Source organism: Oncorhynchus clarkii, chromosome 4 (assembly GCF_045791955.1).
Source record: "Oncorhynchus clarkii lewisi isolate Uvic-CL-2024 chromosome 4, UVic_Ocla_1.0, whole genome shotgun sequence".
Lineage (NCBI taxonomy): Eukaryota > Metazoa > Chordata > Actinopteri > Salmoniformes > Salmonidae > Oncorhynchus > Oncorhynchus clarkii.
The window spans coordinates 62,740,629-62,766,003 of NC_092150.1; the positions used below are offsets into that span (position 1 = coordinate 62,740,629).

The following is a 25,375-nucleotide window of genomic DNA, read 5'->3' on the forward strand; positions in this document are numbered from 1 at the left end:
GTGACATCATTGAGGACCTTTAAGATGGCAATGGCACATCCATAACCTGAGCGGAAACCAGATTGCATACCAGAGAGAATACTATAGACATCAAGAAAGCCAGTCAGTTGATTATTGACAAGTTTTTCCAACACTTTCGATAAACAGGGAAAAATAGAAATAGGCCTATAACAGTTAGGATCAGCTTGATCTCCCCCTTTAAATAAAGGACGGACCGTGGCTGCCTTCCAAGCAATGGGAACCTCCCCAGAAAGGCGAGACAGGTTAAAAAGGTCAGTGATAGTCTTAGCAATGATAGGGGCAGCAACCTTAAAGAAGAAAGGGTCTAAACCATCTGACCCAGATGTTTTTTGGGGGTCAAGTTTCAGGAGCTCCTTTAGCACCTAGAACTCAGTGACTACCTGCAGGGAGAAACTTTGTAGGGGTGAAGGGGTAAAAAAAGGGAGAAGCATCGGGGATAGTCACATTAGAAGGGGTGGGAGATGAGGAAATGTTGGAGGGGCAAGGAGACATGGCTGAGTCAAATAGGAATCCTGACTTAATGAAGTGGTGATTAAAGAGCTCAGCCATGTGCTTCTTGTCAGTAACAACCACATCATCAACATTAAGGGACATGGGCAGCTGTGAGAAGGAGGGTTTATTCTCCAGGTCTTTAACCATTTTACAGAACTTCTTGCTGTTAGACCCACAGAGAGAGAACTGCTCCTTAAAGTAATTAACTTTGGCCTTCCGGATAGCCTGAGTGAACTTATTTCTTATTTGCCTGAACGAGAGACAGTCAGCCTGAGTGTGCCGAGCCTTTTGTGCCGAGGTTTTTGCAAAATGCAATTCTTGAGGTGGAGTAACTCTGCAAGATCATGGTCGAACCAGGGGCCAAATCTGTTTTTAATTATAATTTTCTTTATGGAGGCGTGTTTGTTAACAATAACACTGAAAATATCATAAAAGAAGGTCCAAGCTTCTTCGACAGAGGGGATCAAGCTGATTCTATACCATTTTACAGAGGCCAGTTCATGAAGGAAGGCTTGCTCATTAAAGTTTTTTAGCAAGAGTCTATGACAAATCAGGGCAGGTCATTTCACTGAGCAGCCATTACGAACACAGGCTGTAAAACTGTGATCACTAAGGTCATTACAGGTGGTTTAAGCATGTCCCAGTTTAGGTCACCTAGCAAGACAAATTCAGGCTTAGTGTAAGGGGCCAGGAGAGAGCTTAGGGCAGGTATAATCCTTAATTGAAACAATAACAAAGTGGACACCCTGCCTCAGCTTTGGTAAAAAGTTGGGGGCTGGGCCAGGAGAAATGTACCCAGTCTCCAATTAATAGACAGAGGTATGGATGCAAGGACTGACCATTCATGAAATAGTTTTAACCATGTCTACATTTACATTATTTGGGATTTTTTTTAAATAAGCATATATTTTGGGTTCTGATAAAGTATGACTAGGGCTGTTGTGGCGACCGTATTATCGCCACACCGGCAGTCACAAGTCATGAAGGCAGTCAAATTCCACATAACCGTTCGGTTATGGTAATTAGGCTTCTTCCAAGCTCTGATGCTGCTGCTGTTCATTAGTAGCCTACCAAACATGCTAATTGCCTGGTACTCAGCACTCTATTGTCCCTATAATCACTCTGACATCAATGCAAATGTATTCGAAAATCTAATCAAACACTTCTTGAGAGCCCATGAGCTCATGTTGCGCAACATTTCTAAAGGCTATGCAATTGCGGGACAAAACAAGAGCGATGGCTGCAAATAAAGAGCATGCTACTCTTTTCTTCTGAAAGCGACTACATTTTCTTCATACCATGCTCCTTTAGACCAGTCTAAAATAAATCATGGATTCATTGTGAAGGTGTAGGCTATATTACCTGGATTTATTAGACTTTTTAAAATGGCTTGTAGGCTATGTGTGGAAGCCAGGAGATGCTAAAATTGTTTATGTTAATTAATGGTAAATTACCGTGAGACAGACAGCTATTTGCTGGACAATCACCGGCTGACACAATTTCATGACCACCACAGCCCTAGGTATGACAGTTGACCTTAGCTCATTAGGCGTTTCTAAGTTATATTCTTCAAGAACTAATGGGTATGTGTCATCAATTTACAAGTCCAAAAATGGATATAGCAACTACGGATTCTAGCTTTAAGAGTTCATTGCATCTAGTGTTGCACTGCTTTTTATTGAAGAAAATGAAAACAGAAAGAGCTGTATAAAAAAAAAAAAACATTTTTGTGAGGCAGCAAAAAATTGGTCCAAAATCGTGTACAATCCATTCATATTTAATCATACAGTGAGAGTAGTTATTAGATTAAATACAAATTCATAAAGTTAAGAATGAGGCAGCATTCCTTGGAGGAACCTTACAGCAAAAGTGATGCAAGATCGTGTTTAGTATTGCACAATCCTTGACCTCTAGCGCATAGACAAGGCTACGGTCCATTATAATCAGCAGCTCTTAAACAAGCCTATTCCGGGCATATTCTGTGTATTCTTCTTACTATAATATTAATTAAACAATCAACAAAAATATGATTTCAATATCTCAGGATTAAAACAGCAAAAGCCTGGACACAAAAGCATTGGTCCATAGAACAAGAGACTACTATATACACTGAGCATACAGTACCAACCATTAGGAACACCTTCCTAATATCGAGTTGCACCCCCTCCCCCCTATTGCACTCAGAAGAGCCTCAATTCGTTGTGGCATGGACTCTACAAGCTGTCAAAAGCGTTCCACAGGGAAGCTAGCCCATGATGACGTCAATGCTTCCCATAGTTGTGTCAAGTTGGCTGGATGTCCTTTGGGTGGTGGGCCATTCTTCAAACACACGGGAAACTGTTGAGCGTGAAAAACCCAGCAGCGTTGCAGTTCTTGACACAAACCAGTGTGCCTGGCACCTACTACCATAACCCATTCAAAGTAGCGGAGGCTGCTCAGGGGAGGATGGCTCATAATAATGGCTGGGACGGCGTTAATGGAATGGCATCCAACACATGGAGACCATGTGTTTAATGTATTTGATACCATTCCACTAATTCCGCTCCAGCGACTACCACAAGCACGTCCTCCCCAATTAAGGTGGCGCCTGTTGTTTAAAGAGCACCTAAATATTTTGTCTTGCCTATTCACCCTCTGAATGGCACACAATCCATGTCTCAATCGTCTCAAGGTTTAAAAATCCTTCTTTAACCGTTCTCCTTCCCCTTCATCTACACTGATTGAAGTGGATTTAACTGACATCAATAAGGGATCACAGCTTTCACCTGGTGAAACCTGGTTTTTAATGTTTTGTATACTCACTGTATGTGTCTGCAGATAGCATACAGTATGTAGACACCAAAAGGACATACTCTTTATATCATATAGAATTTAAGGAGTTTATACATTATTAATTCATTACTGATGGACTATTTTGACAAATAGAAGCCAACAATGGCACACTGACAAAGTTCCCTTGAAAAGTGATCTATTTAAATTTCAATATAATACACTGAACAAAAATATAAACGCAACATGCAACCATTTTACTGAGTTACAATTCATATAAGGAAATCAGTCATCTGAAATAAATTCATTAGGCCCTAATCTACAGATTTCACATGGCTGGGTAGGAGTGCAGCCATGGGTGGGCATAGACCAACCCACTTGGGAGTCAGGCCCAGCCAACCAAAAATAGTTTTTCCCCACAAAAGGGCTTTATTACAGACATAAATACTCCTCAGTTTCATTACCAGTCCAGGTGGCTGGTCTTAGACAATCCCACAGGTGAAGAAACTGGATGTGGAGGCCCTGGGCTGGTGTGGTTACACGTGGTCTGCGGTTGTGAGGCCGGTTGGATGTACTGCCAAATTCTCTAAAACAATTAAGAGGCAGCTTATGGTAGAGAAATGGACATTACATTTTCTGGTGGACATTCCTGCAGTCAACGTGCCAATTGCGCACTCCCTCAAAACGTGGGACATCTGTGGCATTGTGCCACTGTGTAATGATCACACTGTTTAATCAGCTTCTTGATATGCCACACCTGTCAGGCGATGGATTATCTTGGCAAAGGAGAAATGTTCACTAACAGGGATGTAAACAAATTTGTGCACACAATTTGAGAGAAATAAGCTTTTTGTGCATGTGGAAAAAAATTCAGTGATCTTTTATTTCAGCTCATGGAACATTGGACCAAAACTTTACATTTTGCATTTATATTTTTGTTCAGTATAGTAAAGTGACAGTACAAAACAGCTGTCACGTTTGTCTTCATTTTACAAGCAATGGGCCTTGAAACTCAAACTTAGTCCAAAAGAATCATGAAACTGCCAGGACCAAAGTGTGTGTGAAAAGCATCATCATCCTTTAACTGATGCCCAGATGATTAAACCAACGACAACAGCAAGTACGACCAGAACGACAATGAGAATGCAGATCTTCTTTCTAGATTTGCGCTGAAAGGGTCAGAAGAAACACTTAATATGCAAGTTGATTCGATGCAGTGTTAACAATTTATTTACTAATTTAATTGAATAATGATGTATTTATTTAAGAATAATTTCCATGTTACCTACCTGATAGTCTGCAGCCTGTGCTAACTGCTGGGTGGCATTCTGAACATGAAGGTCGGCAGTTTCGACATGGGCCTCTATACTGTCTAGGGGTATAAGAAAACTCAGTGAAAGGGTCATTCTCTCACAGAAGTTCACAGTTTAGGTTTAATGTTTTGTTAACTTTGCAGAAAAGTTGGATGTTTACTTCAGAACACTGTTACTTTTGACTTGTACACTATGACGATGATTCAACTCTCAGAGGATGTCAGTTTTAACACCTTGAATTGATCCTCTGAGTGTTGTGTGACATATTTCAGTGTGTGTGTGTGGCATAGCTGATTGTCATCCTCTGTTCCCAGAACACTCGTTAGACTCTTCTCCATAAAGGCTCCTAAACATGCAGTATGTTGTCAATGTTTTGAAATTGGAAGTTTCTGATGTATTCAGAAGTCGAGGTGTAAATGATTACATGGATGCTTACCGATCATATCACCCTGCTCATGGACCATCATTCCCAAGTCCTTAAATATTTCATTTATATCTGTAATATCAGACTGAAAAAAAAGTAAAACCATGCATTGAATACACAGACAACATAACAGATGAAATAAACTGGATAGAAATCCAATACGTAAGTGTGATTTGCAGGATAGCATAAGGTGTACTTACTGTATACATTTATTGAAAGGCAACCAATGTCATTTGGAGGAACAATAGACCTCATACAAAATCTTAATTCAACCCTGAATCTTGCACATAATCGAGTTCGATGACCGCTCACATGGTTCGGGTTTATGAGTAACAATATGCGAGTGCTGTCACCTCTAGCTGTCTGATGGAAGTCTCCCTCTCCTGGATGAGCTGCAGGTCTTCCTCAGTGATGGCCACCTCCTGGGACTGAGACTGGACCTGGGCCTGCCCCCCACTGCAAAGTCAGACATGGGAAACACGGTCAACCACCCCAAAGCAAACACTCACCTCCCACTCTGTCAGGCTGGGCCAGAGAGATGGGCCTGAAAAGACTGACATGATAACACTAAAGTAGATTGTTCGATAAACAAGCAGACCACTAGCAGTCAGAGAATAGTAAACTGTGGGATTTGTATGTGAACATTCATTTGATGGTTAAAAGCCCTGTAGGTCTAAGCCCTTACATCACAATATCTACTAAGCTAACATATGGAATTGTTTTAAGATGGTCATAAAAAGTCAAATTTAACCATTTGATTTGGAATTTTAGGACCCCTGTAAGTATATAAAATATATATATATATATATATATATATAAAAAATATTTGATGAAACATTGAATTTGGCCTCAACGCATTGAATAACACATTCAGAAATGGAAAAACAGACAGATAAAAAATAAACCATAAAGGAACAAGGTTTTGAAGTGTCTGTCCTATATCTGAGAGAGATAAGAAAATTTATTTTACCCCCTATTCACTTCTTGCAATTTGTACAGCCACCTTCAGACGACTCCCGTAGACCAGATGAACAGAACCTTTGTGTTCGTGAGAGTCTCCCCTTTCGTTTATTGGTGACATATCAGTTTCTATCTAACGGTTCAGTCTGGATGGTCAGTTGTGTGAGAAGACCTCTTCGAAGTCAGGATGTCCGCGACAGAAAATTCAGACAACTGCCGTAAAACATATAGGATGTCGTAGAGCAAAACAACCAACGCTGCCGTGATCGTGAGAGTCTACCTTTGCGATAGTGGTGACATTGCGGGGCGTTCGAGAGAACTGGAATTCCAGGTTCGATGACCGTTACAAAAGATTATTCCCAGTCAGACCTAGTTTTTCCAGAGTTCCCAGTTGTCTTGAACACACTGAAGTCAGATTTCTGAGTTACCGGTTGTTTTGAAAGCGACATTAGTTTGCAGCTCACATGGTTCGGGTTTTACAGCCAATTTCATGACGATTTTCTTGTACGGATCCTCTCATGTGTAGAAAAAGGCAGCTTTCACAAGCCCCATGTCATGGTATAGGCGCCAACGTTAATGGCAGAAAGAGGGGATTAAGCTGCAGGTTCTACAAGAAATGGTAAGTCTCTAGCATAGCGGAGCTTCAAATCGACTTTAGGGGGTACAGAGGAGAAATTCATAGTAGAACAAAAGGTTGACCCTATATAGTCACAAAACAGGACATTAAAAAATATAGCTAAATCCTAATAGACCAAATAATATTCTCTCCACTGTTGTGGTGTTGAGAAAAGAAGATGTTTACATCCTTCACAACTGTAGGCAACAATAATTGAATCAGGATTACAAACTCTGGGTAAATCCACAAAATAGTGTGTCAACAGCGATTTCCTCCTCTGTAGTCAGGATGCAGTTTTATGTGGGGACAAACATTGGGTTGTATTTAGACAGCTTGCACAGTATGTTTAGTGCAGCATGTCTGTGCACTATTGCACTCAAAAGAACTAGACCACTGAAATGTTGAACTCTGACCTTTCAAAGGGGTTTCCATTTCCTCCAAAGCTGTCGTCAGGAAAACCACCCTGAGGGGGGACAGAACAGTGAGCCTGATGCACTCGCATTTCAGGTGCGATTTGATTTGTTTGTGTAAAGCATTGACTACTAACCGACACTCTGGACTCGGCACGGACTCTGGCAACAAACTCCTTCTCTTTCTGAGCAGCCTGCCTCTGTGCCTTTTGGAAATTGGCCAGTGCATTGGAGAAGTCGTTGATAAGGCGATCTTTCTGGATCTTTCTCTGGCGCTAGAAGAGGTAAACAAATGAGCAAACATCACATACTGTACAGTGTACATGATACTGTGTCATAGCACTCTTCAATTTCAACTGATAGACAACTATTCTTAGGATTTCTGTCTCAGGCCACCACACCCTAGTTTACATAAGATGCTAGTATTTCACTTCTGCTTATTACATTTATATAAATTTTATTAGCAAGAAATACAACTAGAATGCATTTGCAATTAAACCAATAATTTTCTTTCCATTGTCTAAATTTGGGCTCCCGAGTGGCTCAGCGGTCTAAGGCACTGCAACTCAGTGCTAGAGGCACTGAGCTGTGTTTTATGTTTTAATAAGCAGAAGTGAAATACTAACATCTTATGTAAAGTACGGTGTGGTGGCCTGAGACGGAAGTCCTAACAATAGGTTGTCAATCGGTTGAAATTGAAGAGTGCTATGACACAGTATCATGTACACTGTACAGTATGTGATGTTTGCTCTGCATCACAACCGGGAGTCCCATAGGGCGGCGCACAATTGGCCCAGTGTCGTCCGGTTTTGGCCGGTGTAGGCCGTCATTGTAAATAAGAATGTGTTCTTAACTGACTTGCCTAGTTAAATAAAGATTTAATAAAAAAACATCTAAGACCGTATTGAAAAACAGAAATTGTGGATGTTTGTAAGAATTTAATTATTCCTGCCATTGCATGCGTTCCAGCCATTCCTTATGAACTTCACAAGAAGGCACTAATTTCTTTCTTTACCACACACAAGCACACGTTTCTTCAACATTGTGGGATATCTGCTGTCAGGAAAAAATGTCATGCTGTGTGCCTTGGGCCTTCCTTGAACAAGAACCCCCACAACTACAAAAACAGGAAATAAAGGCCCAATGTGCTTAAGAATAGCGCACCAGCTGAATTTATAAATACAAAGGGGCACCTTACAGTTAGTTTCCTGTTATAGTTCATTACACAATATAATGAAAAACTGTTCATTATTTAAATAATTGCATTTTGAGAAGAAATTCTTATCTAATGTATTATCTCCAATGTGTCATATAAGTAAAACTTTAAGTATGCAGGGTAAATTGAATGCACAGGTGGCTAAAATAAAAGATTAAATAACAGCATGTACATTTATTTTATATTGCAGGGTTTACATGCTTGCCTGTAGATGGCGACATGTGCTGTTTAATGACATGCATTCTTAAAAGGTGAACAGAGGACACTATAGCAATTTTTTGTGTTAAGAGACTCACAAGGAAAAGGTAATCCAGGGACCAGCTTGGACAGCACAGGCCCGCCCACCTAACATGTGACCAATGAGCATTGAGGTGCTGTTCACATATTAATGTATGAGTAACATTCGGTCTACTATTGGGCATTACACTACACGTTCCATGCAGTGCACACAATTCCTATACATTTTGTTGCTTGTTGTAAATTAAGTTGAAGCTACCGTACAAAAAAAAAAGTTGATTACCTGTTCAGTTGTGACAGGCAAAGAGCCAAATTCCTTCACACATCGGTCTGTCTCTTTGGCAAGGTGGTTGACATTTTGCTGTTTCTGCTGGCTACATTTGAAAAGTCAAAAGCGTCATTTAGATAACATTCCACAGAAATACACATAGCAGCATGTAATAACTTTAAAAGCTACACACTGCAAGAGCCCTCTTCTGATTAGAACAGAACTCACAGTTGCTGTCTGAGCTCAGTTGTGTCTTGTGGGGTTCCCAACTGATTCACAATTCTCTGAATTTCAGATGCTGGCAGAAACAGGGCACAAATATTGTGACAAAACAATAACAATACGTGTGTTCATTCAATAGGTAAAGTATTCAATTTGAAAGTTAATTCAAAATGAAAAAAATGATGTAAAAGGTATATTAATACTTCTGAGTCAATCCCCAGGCCTCATATGAGAAGTATAGTAGCCTACAGGCCTACTAAATTCAGAGGATATGACAAAACTTGTGTACTTATTTACATGTGTGCACAGCTTGTCCATATGTCTCACTTACTTTGTTGTGTTATCTTCTGGATGTTGGAGATTATCGTCTGAGTAAGCACATTTGGGTCCTGCACTTTTCCGTACTGGTAGGCCATGGTTGACGCATTGGGAGTCTCCCGAAGACCTTGAAATATAAAATGTTACAAGTATTGTTGTAGGTCAGTCACTCACACAGCTTCAGTTCATTCCACCTGCATTATGTACACTCATTCCCCTAGACATACTGTAGCGCGTCACCTAAGTGGTAAAAATCCCATTTGCTTGTATAAAATGGTTTTAAAATGAATAAACCTACATATTGTATTCATGAATATTGAACATACTAATAATAGGCTGTCGGTAAGTAAGTAAGAAATGAATGTACACAGGGTACATTCTGCATGAATCAGCCTTCCACTCAGATTAGATAGGCCTTCAAAGAGGCTAGGCATAGATGTCAGCTCAAAGTCAAATTTTGATTTAGCCTACATTTGGTTGAGTTGTCAACTAACATGAATTCAAAGTGAACGCAACAAAAAAATGTCACCATGTCACTGGATTTAGATTAAAAGTTTGGGTGAAAAGACAAAATGCCCTTATGTTGAGGACTTTTCCAAATTCAATGTTTTCCCCGTTGATTCAACATCACACAGATGTTTGGGTATAAATGATGTGGAAACAATGATTCAACACGTTTTTGCCCAGTGGGAGGCCACCTACAGGACAAGCTAATATGCTGACCACACCGCCTGCATTGCGTTGAAAAATAAATGTACACATACATGTTATTCAATAATTTCATCCAAACTGCTCGCGTCAACGAGCATCTGCATAGCCAGGCGCTAAAATGTAACTTGCTTCTATGTTTAACTCCTGATATGCTGCAAGTCCCGCCTCTCCCATCTCCCCATTGATTTTTTAGGAACATAAAATGAACTGAGGTCCACACTCCCCAGCTAGCACAGTGGATCTGGGCCGATTCCGGCTGAGAGTAGGGGCACTCGGCTGAGAGTCAGACTCGGTCGACATCATGTGGCCCGAGTCTGGGCCACCTTCGGCAGAATTACTTATGGCTAGGATGCGGGGATTGAGCTCGGGCCGATTCCGTTGTGAGTTATCTGGCCCAAATGTATTACTTGGGGCTAAGGCCAATTGAGGCTAATCTCTGGCAGATGATTACACGGCTGCTTTATATAATTAACATTTCATTATTAATTTTTTCATATTTTCTCAATGTTTCTGTGATCAAAAAATACAATTAACATTTAAATGAAATTCTTTAAGAGTCCTGTGTAGTATTTTGATACTTTATGCAAGGCAATTGATAAGCATGATAAACTTTGTGGATGGAGCCTCCCGAGTGGAGCAGCAGTCTACGACACTGCATCGCAGTGCAAACTGCATTGCTACAGATGCTGGTTCGAGACCCGTGCTGGCCGCAACCCGGGAGGCGATGCACAATTGGCCCAGCGTCGTTCGAGTTAAGGGAGGGTTTGGCCGGTCGGAATGTCCTTGTCCTATCGTGCTATAGCGACTCCTGTGGCAGGCCAGGCGCACGCACGCTGACACAGTCACCAGGTGTTTCTTTGACACAAAATGCTTTTTTTTTTGTGGATGGGTATAATTTGTATTTATAAAACGTCAGGCCGCTTCTGGGGGGGATTCTGGTAAGATGCAGGCAAAGTCGGCTGAATTCGGGTAGACGAGTCCGACACCGGGCCGATCAGTTCCGGCACCCCAGAAGAGGGCCGGCCGCTTCTGGGCCGATTACTCATTGCTAGCTGGGTCCAGTCCAGTTCGTGGTGGTAATGCACCTTAAAGTTGGTTGCCAACCGTCATATAAGGTCCACAGAAAAATAAGCGATTACTAGAAACTAACTAGGCTATGCTTTTTATCTGTGGATTAATTGTTGGAGTAGAGAGCACACGATTTTGGGCTGACTCAAAATTCTTCAAAGATCCAGGGGAAAAAAAGGAGCTTGTGCATTTCAGGTAAAATAACAACCCATTGTTTATATCCCAGGACAAATTAGCTAGCAACAGAAAGCTAGCTAGGTAGCTAGCATGTTTCATGTGTTTCGACTGTCTGCAAATGAATATAGTTTGTTTTGATGTCAACCTGCGTGTCTTGATCGCGTCTGGTGTGGATGGACAAAATCAACATGCGTGCGATTGCGCATGCGTGCACGGTCTCGTCGGCATGTAACGCTCTCAACCTGAAGAACGAGGCCTGAAAGATGCGGAAATACAGAAGCCCGAATAACCTGTAATAACCTGTCTCTATTTGCGACTTATGTCATCATATATACATTTCATCAAACGCAATAGACGTGAATTGTAAAGTACCATGTGAATTTATATCAGGAAATACTGCAGTGTAACGTTAAAGATACATTGTTTCTTCAGTTGCACAAATGCTGGCAACTGTTTGTGAAAGCAGACTATAAACAATAGCATTCCTTTAAGGTCGCATGAGTTTTAGCTTAATTGTCGCTTGTCGACATTTCCAAATTATTGCATGCCCAAACATTGTTTTTGTCAAATTTCTGCCAACACTAAATACTTGTTTTCCATGTTTCGTTTACCTTAGTTCTGTCTTGACAGTCTGCCCTGCTTGCACTCTGCTTCCTTATCTGTGTGTCATGCTTTTCAGTCACATGATCTGCTCTGCTTTACAGGGTACCGGCAACGTTTGGGTTCAACGTCAACTATTAAACCAAAGAAGATAAAATGTATCTTTGGATAAAAATAAATAATCTATTACTTTTTTTTTTTTTTACACATTATTCTACGGTACATAAAAATTACAATAAAAGAGTTAAACGATTTATAAGTCAAACACTGTTAGACAGAAAAGGCCAGGCAAATGTTGACAGCAGTAGAATGAATGTGTGCAGAAGAGGTTTCTCAAATGGTTGAACACACTATTCAAAGTAGACAATGTCATTGCTTAGATACAACAAAAAAAAAGAATACCACTGAACCACATACAGTACATTTATTGACATGAATCCAATACAAGCAATTTTCTGGGGAGTAAATTCCCTGTGCCAGCCATCTGCCCCCCCCCCCCCCCCCCCCCCCCCCCCCCCCCCCCCAACTTAAAAAATGGCCATCATGAAACATTGTAAAATTGTTTGCAATAAATTAGGTACATACTGTTCACACATAGTTTTACATAATAGTGATGCAGCTTTACAATGTCCTATCATGTACTAGTAAATATATTTATATAGGATGAATTTTTATAAAATATTTTTCATGTGACAATGAGATGAAGACATTTCTGGAACCAATGATAAAACAGCAGGGGCAAAACTTTCACTGGAGTCATGTCCCTCAATGTGATACAAAAAGTGGCAACGGTGTGCTTTAGGGATCTGCTGTATTTAGGACCATGTGAACACCACAGAGTGGGCTGGAGGCCAAATATAAGATCAGAGCTATTTTGATAGATGTGTGGCAGAAGAGATGGGACTCTGAGCCCAAGGTCCAGCATTTATATGGCCTTCAAAGAAAGGACCAAGATTCAAAGGTCAGATTAGGAAGCAAGAGTTGGTGTTTGCTCGATTTGCTCTTAGGATATTGCACATTGAACTCGTCATTACATCTGGTTGGCGAGCATGTTAATGGTTTGTGTCTGGAGTGTAAGGTCGATGAAACGGTGGAGCATGTGTTGTTATATTGTTGTAAGTATGTTGAAGAGAGGGAACGCTTGAAGTGTAGGGTCATTGAGGTTGGATGAAGTTAGCAGGGCTCTTTTGTATTTTCTCAGAAGTACTGAGTTAGGTAGGAGGATTTAAAAATGTTGTAAACTGTGATTGATTCTGATGTTTGTTCAGTGCAATGTGAGTTTTTATTAGTCAGTATTGCATGTAATGTTATTGATTTGTCTGTTTTCCCCTAGCTAATTCCCTACTTTTCACACTGACACAGTAATAAACAGCTCTGATGTTACAGGCTTGAGTGGGACCAATTTCTTCATACTGCTCCCACCTGCACCTGCAGCTTTTCATACCCAGTGGCAAGGACTGATCCCAAACCCAACTGCAGTCCTGCAATGTTATTTTAGGTGTATGTGACTCTCCTCACTTGCCATCCATTATCACAGCAATTTTGCTCCCTGTAGGCAATATCAAATGTGCAAAAGAAAAGAAAGTTAAATTACCAGAGATTCTCACATGGCCCTTACAGTATATTAGGCTATCTGTATTACTGGGCTATATCAGCCAATATGATAGATGTAGTTAGAAGAGGGCAGAGTTGGAGAGACTTGCACTTTCTCTTGAGCTATTTTTACAGCCTACCTTTTAGAGCTGGGAAGATTTTCAGATGAAGAAATATATCAATATTTATTTATAGGCAATGTAGTAAACTATAGCCTAATCATAGCCCTATTTAGGAAGTACATTTCCTTGGAAAGATAACTGCCCCATGCTTCTCCGCCCATTCATAGGCAATAGCCTACTCTTATTTAATTGAGAGCACACGCGCACCTGATCTTGCAGGTATGGCTATTGAACGGGAAGCAGCAGGAATGATGACAGCGACACTTGCTATGTTTTGCACAGGACTTTAGGATATAGCCTACCTTTTTAGGAGGACGCTTTGCAGGCAGAGACAAATAAATGGGTAATCAATACTTATTGAAAATAAGAAAGCGCAATGCTCGCTCACCATAGCAGCCGAACCTATGTGCACGTTGGGCCTTTTCAATGATGATTACAATCTTTGATTGCACTTCGACTTTTTTGTTTGTTGAGCGCCCTCCACTTCTTTCCATCGTCAATATTTATTTACAGAAAATGTAGGAAACTACAGTCTAATCATATTTGGGCTCCCGAGTGGTGCAGCGGTCTAAGGCACTGCATTTCAGTGCAAGAGGTGTCACTATAGTCCCTAATTCGAATCCAGGCTGTATCACGTCTGGCCGTGATTGGGAGTCCCATAGGGCAGCGCACAATGTAAATAAGAATTCGAATTTGTTCTTAACTGACTTGCCTAGTTAAATAAAGGTAATATATATATATATATATATGATAATTTCATATTTAATTTAACTGCCACGTGGTTCTCCGCCCATGTAGGCAGCCTACTCTATTTCAATGAGACCACACATACTAGGGGCACTTGAACTTTAGTATGTGAACTAAGAGAGGTAGGATACTGAAGTTAAAGCAGCGAATTCCGAGTTTGTGAATAATGCGAAAAATATGTGATTTTAATACAAGAGGTAGGCTAACGCATTTAAAGCAGAAATATGACAGTTTCAAAATAACTTGTGGGACAGCAAAAATATCTTTATCCCAAGGTCATCTGTCTGACTGCCACAGAATGAAAAATGCAGACAGCGCACCAATAATCTCTGTCGGGACCCGCAAATCTTGCAAGCATCGCGGGGGAATGCAGCCCTCTAGTGCACAGTCATCGTACCAGGCAGGATCAGATGGTGACAGGGGTCCCAGCAGAGTCAGACAGCCAGGGAAGACCAGACCACAGAGCTCAGGTGACCAGTACATTAACAACATCAGTGAATGATACAAAGTTCCATCTTAAATTGATGGGTAGACCTACAGTAGCTACAGGACAGCAGCTTAAACTTAAAACTACAGTCTGAGATCTGGGAATAATTATAATTTCAATTATTGAACCGTTGATTCTATTCTCGGATAATACATTGTATAAATGTACACCAAGGTAATTCTTTGTCATGCCTCATTTTAGGAGGATCAGATGGTGACAGGGGTCTCATTAGGGTCAGGCAGCCTGGGAAGGCCAGTCTGTGATTGAGCCGAGAGGAATTTTTGCAGATACAACACTTTCTTCTCTCTGTGCAGAACACACTGGATAAGCCAGATGCTATTTTAAGACAAACCTCAAGTTGATTTCCAAACTGTATCAAGGGTTGATAGAGGCTTTTCCCGACGACACAAAACATGTATGGAAATGTTGATACTGGAGACTGTTATCTGAAGAAACTGTAACCAAGCATTTATAGTGGCCAAGAAATGCATTGCCATTAATTGGAAGGTTGGTTATTATCCCACAATGTCAAGTTATGCATCACTAGATTTGATTTAATACAAGATTAAGTGTATACTGGACAACTTTCCTAATGTCTGGATGCCTTATATGGAAAACAGTACAACTAAAGGAATCTGTATTGAAAACATGCCCAGATACCTACAGTACATTCGGAGAGTATTCAGACCTCTTGACTTTTTCCACATGTTGTGTGGATGTTTTTCGGCGGCAGGGACTGGGAGATTAGTCAGGATCGAGGCAAAGATGAACGGAGCATAGTACAGAGAGCTTATTAACGAAAACCTGCTCCAGAGTGCTCAGGACTTTAGACTGGGGCGACACAGGAGTGGCTTCAGGACAAGTCTCTGAATGCCCTTTAGTGGCCCAGCCAGCCCTGACTTCAACCCAATCTAACCTCTCTGGAGAGACCTGAAAATAGCTGTGCGGCGATGCTCCCGATCCAACCTGACAGAGCTTGAAAGGATCTGCAGAGAAGAATGGGAGAAACTCCCCAAATACAGGTATGCCAAGCTTGTAGTGTCATACCCAAGAAGACCTTTGGCAGCTGTAATCCCTGTCCAAGGTGCTTCAACAAAGTACTGAGTAAAGGGTCTGAATACTTATGGAAATGTGATATTTCAGTTTTGAATTTTGAATAAATTAGCAAAAAGTTGGGGTATTGTGTGTAGATTGATGAGATTTAAAAAAAAATACTTTCCGAAGGCACTAGTAGGCCATAGGAGTTCAATGCAGTATCGGCTCAACTGGCAAAAACCATGAGCAGAGCAATTGGTATAGTAATCTTGGTGGAATAGCAAAGTGTATTGCACAAAGCCTCATATCGTTCTTTGGCTATAAACACCAGGTGAAAAATTGAAACAGACTTGAAGTACCTATCAAAACTAGAATGCAGCAAACGAAAAGCAAGTACCATCAGCCCTCAACAGCTCTTAATGTACTAAAAGTCATCACAGTCTCTCAAAGCAGCAGGTCTGCAAGTGCCAGAGACATTATGAGCATGTTAGTTGGCCTGTGTAGCTGTTTAATGTGAGCAATGGAGATAATAACCACACCATTCCCAAGGATGGTGACAGCATACAAAATAAGCTCCTTCACTGAAGAGTTCACAGGTGCAGAAGGCATTAGATTCTGGGGAACAGAACAGCATTGAATACAATTTTTGATGAGATGAGATATCCATTTCCTAAAGCAAAACAAAAAGGCATTTAAGTTAGAGATGATCACTTGCTACTGAGGTCACAGGTGCAGGTGTGAGAGTGGTGCTGAATCACGCACGATCTTCTTAAAAGAACGATAGTGTTTATAGACTGGGGGGTATTTTGGTCACACCCCCTTACAGGCTGACAACCAGTTATAGGTTACGTGATTGACATCTGTATGGTACATTTGTAAATTAAATTAATTCAATTCAATTAACGCTACGATAGATAGTATGATGATGTCATGAGCATGCCTTTTAAACACTTTTTGAGGCACTTTGCTTTTACCAGTATTTCCAGCGTTGTGCACTAGTGTTAGTGGAGGTAAAAGATTCTAGGAAATGTTCTTTCATTTACAGAAGTCCAATCAATCAATCAATGTTTGGTTGTGCGTGTGTGTTTGGTAGGGGTAGCTGTATCTAGGGGAGGATTTGACATGATAAAATGACTATGAGGTTAAAGTGCAGACTGTCAGCTTTAATTTAAGGCTATTCAATTTGAGAAGTTTAGATGCAGAAATATGATACCCCCAAGACATGCTAACCTCTCACCATAACAATAAGAGGGGTGGTTAGCATTCTTTTGCAGGGGTATGATATTTTAACTTTCTCACTTTGTTATTCACGATTCATTCACCATGCACACTTTATCCGCAATCATGGTAGCATCCATATTAATGTAGAAGAATGGTAATGGTTTTGGCTTGACAGTCGCTGGAACCAGGTTTGAGTCCTGGTCAGGGTTACCCCTGAACTTGCTACAATACACTTCCATGGTTGGGTTCATTGACTCTACCTGCCCCTAATTGACCTTTTTTTGCTACAACTTCCAAGCATTGGGGAGGATCCGCTTGAGCAAAGTGAGATGTGGAATCACTGATCTACAAATAATATTCCCTGCCAAATAATAGGTTTTGTTCAGAGCTTAGGGGATCTCCCATGGAGATAGTTCAATCAAATCAAAATCACATTTATTTATAAAGCCTCAGCTGATATCTCAAAGTGCTGTACAATGCAATGCAGGTGTAGAAGCACGGTGGCTAGGAAAAACTCTGTAGAAAGGCCAGAACCTAGGAAGAAACCTAGAGAGGAAACAGGCTATGAGGGGTGGCCAGTCCTCTTCTGGCTGTGCCGGGTGGAGATTATAACAGAACATGGCCAAGATGTTCAAATGTTCATAGATGACCAGCAGGGTCAAATAATAATAATCACAGTGGATGTCGAGGGTGCAACAGGTCAGCACCTCAGTTAGAGGACATACCATTGTATCTGTCCCATTATGGCATCTGTGAGAGCATGGACATCTCCATTTTTTCTCCATTATGGCATCTCCATTTTGAAGTAGTCCATTTTCTTTTTCTACTCTTCTATGAGTTGGTAAACAAACTGAAAGGGTGCATACTGCCACCTGTAATGTGTTACTTGAACAGGTTTAAAACCATGATTGCTTAAGGCCAGCCTTTCTTAAAGTATGGGTCGTGACCCAAAGTGGGTCGCAATGTGTCAGTGTAAATGTATAATTGTTTCAATAATTACTACAATTGATTTGGCCAAGTGCATCGGCACTCTCTGCTCAGTGCGCTTTCTGCTTAAGCAGTGGTCTCTGCTCAGTTTGGCAGCTGCGCGGGTGTGAGAGGGAGATGTCTGTGTGCTTCGGGGTTTACCGGATCTTTTTTCTGCAGTTTTTTTGAAGATCACGCAGAGACACACACGATGATGCGCTGTCAGCCACTGACTTGTCATTCCCACTCGCCATCACTCACCGCTGTCATTAAATGGACTCATGCTAGCCACAAGTTCTTACTGAGCTCAATTGTCATGAAACGCATATACAGTGATTAGTTCCTCTCTCTTTCATACAAACTTATAACGAGGAGCGCCCACAATGTGTATTGCGTGTGGAAGTGCTTAGTAATGAGTCTCGCATAACGAACAAATTAATAAAACGACACGTCCTGACCAAACATCCACAGCATGATGGTAAACCCAGGAAGTTATTTCAGAACAGTTATTTCTTTTCTCTGTATATATACATATATACACATATACACTGTTGAGTCTTATTGGTAGACTCAACAGCCTTGGTTTCTCAAATGATTGCCTCGCCTGGTTCACCAACTACTTCTCTGATAGAGCTCAGTGTGTCAAATCGGAGGGCCTGTTGTCCGGACCTCTGGCAGTCTCTATGGGGGTGCCACAGGGTTAAATTCTCAAGCCGACTCTCTTCTCTGTATACATCAATAATGTTGCTCTTGCTGCTGGTGATTCTCTAATCCACCTCTACGCAGACGACAGCATTCTGTATACTTCTGGCCCTTCTTTGGACACTGTGTTAACTAACCTCCAGGCGAGCTTCAATGCCATACAACTCTCCTTCCGTGGCCTCCAACTGCTCTTAAAGCAAATAAAACTACATGCATGCTATTCAACCGATCATTGCCCGCACCTGCCCGCCCATCCAGCATCACTACTCTGGACGGCTCTGACTTAGAATATGTGAACTCTCCTTCCAGACTAACATTAAGCATCTCCAATCCAAAATGAAATCTAGAACCGGCTTCCTATTTCTCAACAAAGCCTCCAACACTGATGCAGCCAAACATACCCTCGTAAAACTGACTATCCTACCAATCCTTGACTTCGGCAATGTCATTTACAAAATAGCCTCCAACACTCTACTCAGCAAATTGGATGCAGTTTATCACAGTGCCATCCGTTTTGTCACCAAAGCCCCATATACTACCCACCACTGCAACTTCTATGCTCTCGTTGGCTGGCCCTCGCTACATATTTGTCGCCAAACCCACTGGCTCCAGGTCATCTATATGTCTTTGCTAGGTAAAGCCCCGCATTATCTCAGCTCACTGGTCACCATAGCAGCACCCACCCGTAGCACGTGCTCCAGCAGGTATATTTTCCAGGTCATCCCCAAAGCCAACACCTACTTTGGCCACCGTTCTCTGCTGCCAATGACTGGAACAAATTGCAAAAATCTCTGAAGCTGGAGACTTATATCTCCCTCACTAATTTTAAGCATCAGCTGTCAGAGCAGCTTACCGATCACTGCACATGTACACAGCCCATCTGTAAATAGCCCACCCAACTACCTCATCCCTATATTGTTCTTTATTTTGCTCTTTTGCACCCCAGTATCTCTACTTGCACATCATCATCTGCACATCTATCACTCCAGTGTTAATGCTAAATTGTAATTATTTCGCCACTATGGCCTATTTATTGCCTTACCTCCCTAATCTTACTACGTTTGGACACACTGTACACAGATATTTATATTCTGTTATTGACTGTACATTTGTTTATCCCATGTGTAACTCTGTGTTTTTGTTTTTGCCACACTGCTTTGCTTCTTCTTGGCCAGGTCGCAGTTGTAAATGAGAACTTGTTCTCAATTGGCCGACCTGGTTAAGTAATAAATAAATAAAAAACAGTCCAGAATGCTTCAGGAAACAGTGCATCAACAGTGGAAAAGTAAGTCAGCTAGCAAGGAATTGTTGTCATTTTACAGCAGGTGATGATAAGCAGAAATAAGGGAGTACTAACTAACTCTCATAGTAGTAGATGTGAGTTTCTCTTTCAAACAATCCCCTGGCCTTGTACACAGCTAATAGCTAACATTGGCCGAAGCAAGCTGTACAGATGAAGATGAAAAATGATCAGGCCTAGTTATCACGTTCTGACCTTAGTTCTGTTGTTATGTCCTTGTTTTAGTATGGTCAGGGCGTGAGTTGGGTGGGTGGTCTATGTTCCGTTTTCTATGTTGTGTTTGCGTTTGGCCTGGTATGGTTCTCAATCAGAGGCAGGTGTCGTTAGTTGGCTCTGATTGAGAATCATACTTAGTTAGCCTTTTACCACTTGTGTTTCGTGGGTGTGTATTTTCTGTTCTGTGTTTGTATTTCACCGTTCAGGACTGTTTTCATTTCGTTCTCATGTTTTGTTGTTTTTGTTCGAGTATTCGTTTTCATTAAAAGAGAATATGAATACTTACCACGCTGCACCTCGGTCCTCCTCTCTATCTCCCAACGACGAGCGTTACACTAGTGTACAACTTACTGTAGAAATTATTGTTGAAAACTAGTCTAGGTTGGAATTGTTGCTGTTAAAATACAATAATAATTGTCATTCTTAACTGGAATAAACTGATTGAAGCAAGGTGCTTTTTGAGGCAAACACACTCACACAGTTCTGAGTTGCTCATCTACAACAGGAAGAGGTCTCCTGCCAGAAAGAGAAAGCAGTAGATGTTCTGGTCCAGTCTGGCACCACATACCTTTGCGAGTCAGGGTTCTCAACTCTGACATACTTAAAAAACAAGTACAGAAACAGTTTCAAGGCTGTGCATGACCTCAGTGTTACACTGTCAAAAACAGAGCCCAGAATAGACATGTTGCTGTTAAAATACAATACATATTTTATATTCTGAACTGGAATAAACTGATTGATCACATCACCCAGATATAGACCAGAAAAGGACTGTGCATGTGTTTTCTGGTATATATCTGTGTGATGTGATCAATCAGTTTATTCCAGTTCAGAATAAAAAACATGTGTTACATTTTAACAGCAACAGTTCCATTCTAGACTTTCAACAATCATTTCTACATTAAGATGTACAGTAGGCCTGATCATTTTTCATCTGTACTGTTACTTAGGGTTGCACTATCAAAAAGCCTGTGTGTGTTCTGTTATTCATCTGTGTGATGTGATCAATACGCTTATTCCAGTTCAGAATGACAATTATTTATTGTATTTTTAACAGCAATAGTTCCAGCCTAGACAGATATGTAAGTGTTTTAATGGGGGAAAATAAACATGAATAGATATTTATATGGATATTTAATTTCATTATTATTTGTTTTTGTCTATATTGCATTTGTTTTAGGCATAAGGGCAATGAAATATACCAATATTTATATATAGTTGCATATTTTCCTAAGCTTGGGCCCCAGGAAAACACAGAATTTCTCATTTGGGTCACAGGCTGAAAACGACCTGGATGGAATTGACCCTTCGCTAAGCCCTGCCCCCTTTGGTTACTATTGAAACCTCAGATAACATTTTCCCAGGAAGCTGAATTCCCCCTTCTAACCACTGGTGAAATCCCCTCACAATGATCTCAAACTGTGTTTTTAATGAAAACCTTCTTGGTTTCCACTAATGCAATTCTGCCGTTACAATACCCTATGACATTCCTGCCTACTTCCTGGTGCATGTCCCATACTGTTTGTGATTGTGCGTAAAGCTTATATCAGCTTATAAACTCATGAAAATGGGACTTCATAGGGTATTGCTTCATAGGAATCTGGTACAATTACGTCTGAATTCACTGTCAGCATACAGTCAAAGCTACTAGCCATTTTTGGAGTTGTGCCCTCAAATCGTCAGATGGGAATTGTATTAATAGCAGGGCTGTCCACGACAACTAAAAAATATTAGACAACCAAAAGTCGTCTGTTCTTTCGACCAATCGATTGGTGTATTTTTGATTTTTTATTTGTTGTACTTTGTACCCCCATTTATTCTCCCCAATTGGTAGTTACAGTCTTGTCCCATCTCTGCAACGCCCCAATGGACTCGGGAGAGGCGAATCCCTAGAGTGTCCAAAGCTGTCATCAAGGCAAAAGGTGGCTACTTTGGTTACACTTTTTTGGTTAATACTTGATTCCGTGGGTTATTTCATAGTTTTGCTGTCTTCACTATTATTCTACAATGTAGAAAATAGTAAAAATAAAGAATAACCCTTGCATGTGTGTCCAAACCTTTGACTGATACTGTATGTATATTTATTTGTTACTGCTTGATTGTTTTAATCTCGGTCGACCAACAGCCTAACGACCAAACAATTGACCAGTTGACTAATTGGAGTCAACCCTATGTCACGCCCTGACCTTAGTATTCTTTGTTTTCTTTATTGTTTTGGTTAGGTCAGGGTGTGACATGGGTGATGTATGTGTTTTTGTACTGTCTAGGGGGTTTGTAGGTTCATGGGGGTGTTTACTATCTAGGTGTTTATGTAAGTCTATGGTTGCCTAGATTGGTTCTCAATTAGAGGCAGCTGTTTATCGTTGTCTCTGATTGGGAACCATATTTAGGCGGCCATCTTCTTTGGGTATTTCGTGGGTTATTGTCTATGTCAAGTTGCCTGTGTTTGCACTTTTGTATCATAGCGTCACGGTCGTTTTGCTATTTTGAATAGTTTGTTTCGTGTCTATCTTTATTAAAAGTATAATGTATTCACATTACGCTGCGCCTTGGTCTCCTCCGTACAATGAACGTGACACCCTAATTAATAGCATGGCTAACTTAGATAGCTAACATTTCAAGAAAAAAGTTACATTAAGTGACTAGCTAGCTAACGTTAGCAACATTTGGTGGTCAATAAAAATGAAAGCTAGCTAGCAAATAATGTAACAAAATGACAGTTTAATTTTGGATTTGAGAAATTATCCAACAGGCTCTGCATTTCAGGAATCACAGTAGAAAGTACCCCTGGTGCACCGTTCAATTATTTAGACATTTAAACAATATATTTTTTGAGAGTTTATTAAGAAAATTAAGTTTTTCCCACTGTCCTCGTGATTTAAATGTGAACTTGTACGAGGTGTCAGACTAGACGACTGCTGCAATTGGTTACCCAAAATTCTTGATAGTTGTTAAGCAAAGGAACAATTATGTGATCCTTCCTTAACCCGTAGGAAATCTACTTCAAAATGGTGAAAGTCCTCAATGGCATTGCCCATGCTAAAACAGGCTCTAGGGTCCTCTATCTCTATGTTACCCCCCCCCCCCCCCCACCGAAAACAATCGCAACCAGACTTGATTGATTGATTGGAGACAGCTTGTGTCAGTTAAAGTTATTATTTTTTACCTGCAGCAACACCAATGGATGTTAAAAAGGCCAGGCATTCAGATATAGAATTTCTCTATGCACCCCTAGTTTTTCTCTTTAGTTAGAATCACCCACTTTCTCAACCAATCAAGGCTTAGCTATTCCCGCATCTCACTGGTGCTCACATTTTCCAGTCAGTGAGAGGGGTTGCCTAGTGCAGTGGTTCCCAAACTTTTTATAGTCCCGTACCTCTTCAAACATTCAACCTCCAGCTGCGTACACCAGGGTCTCAAATTATTATTTTTTTTTGCCATCAATGTAAGCCTGCCACACACACACAATATGATACATTTATTAAACATAAGAATGAGTGTGAGATTTTGTCACAACCTGGCTCGTGGGAAGTGACAAAGCTCTTATAGGACCAGGGCACAAATAATAATATAATAATCAATAATGTTGCTCTTTTTTTAGCCATCTTACATATAAAACCTTATTTGTTCATCAGAAATGGTGAATAGGCCTCCCGGGTGGCGCAGTGGTTACTGCAGCGCCAGCTGTGCCATCAGAGTCCCTGGGTTCGCGCCCAGGCTCTGTCGTAACCGGCCGCGACCGGGAGGTCCGTGGGGCGACGCACAATTGGCCTAGCATCGTCCGGGTTAGGGAGGGCTTGGTCGGTAGGGATGTCCTTGTCTCATTGCGCACCAGCGACTCCTGTGGCGGGCCGGGCGCAGTGCGCGCTAACCAAGGTTGCCAGGTGCACATTGGTGTGGCTGGCTTCTGGGTTGGATGTGCGCTGTGTTAAGAAGCAGTGCGGCTGGTTGGGTTGTGTATCGGAGGACGCATGACATTCAACCTTCGTCTCTCCCGAGCCTGTACGGGAGTTGTAGCGACACGAAATTGGGGAGAAAAAGGGGTAAAAATAAAAAAATAAAAAAAATAAATGGTGAATAACTCACCACAGGTTAATGAGAAGGGTGTGCTTGAAAGGATGCACATAACTATGCAATGTTGGGTTGTATTGGAGACAGTCTCAGTCTTAAATCCTTTTCCACACACAGTCTGTGCCTGTATTTAGTTTTCATGCTAGTGAGGGCCGAGAATCCACTCTCACATACAGTTGAAGTTGGAAGTTTACATACACCTTAGCCAAATACATTTAAACTCAGTTTTTCACAATTCCTGACATTTAATCCTAGAAAAAAATCCCTGTTTTAGGTCAGTTAGGATCACCACTTTATTTTAAGAATGTGAAATGTCAGAATAATAGAAGAGATAATGATTTATTTTAGCTTTTATTTATTTCATCACATTCCCAGTGGGTTTACATACACTCAATTAGTATTTGGTAGCATTGCCTTTAAATTGTTTAACTTCCCACAATAAGCTGGGTGAATTTTTGTGTGTGTTTTTTTGTTGTTGAATTTTACCCCATTTTCTCCCCAATTTCATGGTATCCAATTGTTAGTAGTGTCATGACTGTACTAATCAGGTCAGGTTACAGGAGACCACAACCCTACAGATAGCTACATCTATGGGCTTTTATGTTTTGCTGTCGTGCTTAATTTGCGGTAGCCTATATTAGATAATGACACACTCATTTGCGCTTTTTTGGGGCTGGGGCTCATAAAACGTCTTTTAATGTAGGGATCATAAAATTGATTTAATATATGGCTCATCAGGCTCAGGTAGTGTCAGGCTTGGATTTTCATGGCGATCAACGCACTAATCAAATCCATACGTGCTTTAAGTGCTTATGACACTTCTGGTTTGGGTGGGAAATACCTGGTTACCAGGGAGAAAAGTGATTATTCTCAGTATGGAACATTTGTAAATTACAGGGAAAATATTCAAGCCTGATCTGTAGCTTATTCTTTAGATGTTTGGGGCTGCTGGTGAACCATGATGTGCAGGTATAATCAAAGTGAGGGTGTCTATAGCTAGGTCCCCATCCAATTGGTGACAGATTTTCATGCAAATATTCAAAAATCTGAATATACTGTAAACAATGAGCATTTTAGGGTTTCCTTTAGGAAA

General features: G+C 40.9%; 1 protein-coding gene and 1 pseudogene across 1 annotated transcript; both read right to left on the minus strand.

Moving 5' to 3' along the window:
* Positions 1-4,141: 4,141 nt before the first annotated feature.
* On the minus strand, positions 4,142-11,934 carry LOC139407074 (syntaxin-7-like). Its single transcript, XM_071150413.1, has 10 exons — positions 11,834-11,934; positions 9,280-9,393; positions 8,955-9,024; positions 8,742-8,832; positions 7,143-7,280; positions 7,009-7,058; positions 5,373-5,475; positions 5,032-5,104; positions 4,572-4,654; positions 4,142-4,451 (listed from the first exon to the last, which is right to left on the minus strand). Exons 2-10 carry the CDS (start codon positions 9,362-9,364, stop codon positions 4,356-4,358), a joined length of 789 nt encoding a protein of 262 aa, XP_071006514.1. The 5' UTR covers positions 9,365-9,393; positions 11,834-11,934; the 3' UTR covers positions 4,142-4,355.
* Positions 11,935-15,972: 4,038 nt separating this feature from the next.
* On the minus strand, positions 15,973-16,473 carry LOC139408022 (trace amine-associated receptor 13c-like; annotated as a pseudogene).
* Positions 16,474-25,375: the final 8,902 nt, after the last annotated feature.

Excerpts from the sequence above, each read along its gene's own strand:
- LOC139407074 (XM_071150413.1), bottom strand. The coding sequence starts at position 9,364 with ATGGCCTACCAGTACGGAAAAGTGCAGGACCCAAATGTGCTTACTCAG. Across the intron at positions 7,059-7,142 it reads GTGCCGAGTCCAGAGTGTCG|GGTGGTTTTCCTGACGACAG; the intron begins GTTAGTAGTCAA and ends GTCCCCCCTCAG. Across the intron at positions 5,476-7,008 it reads AATGGAAACCCCTTTGAAAG|TGGGGGGCAGGCCCAGGTCC; the intron begins GTCAGAGTTCAA and ends CTGACTTTGCAG.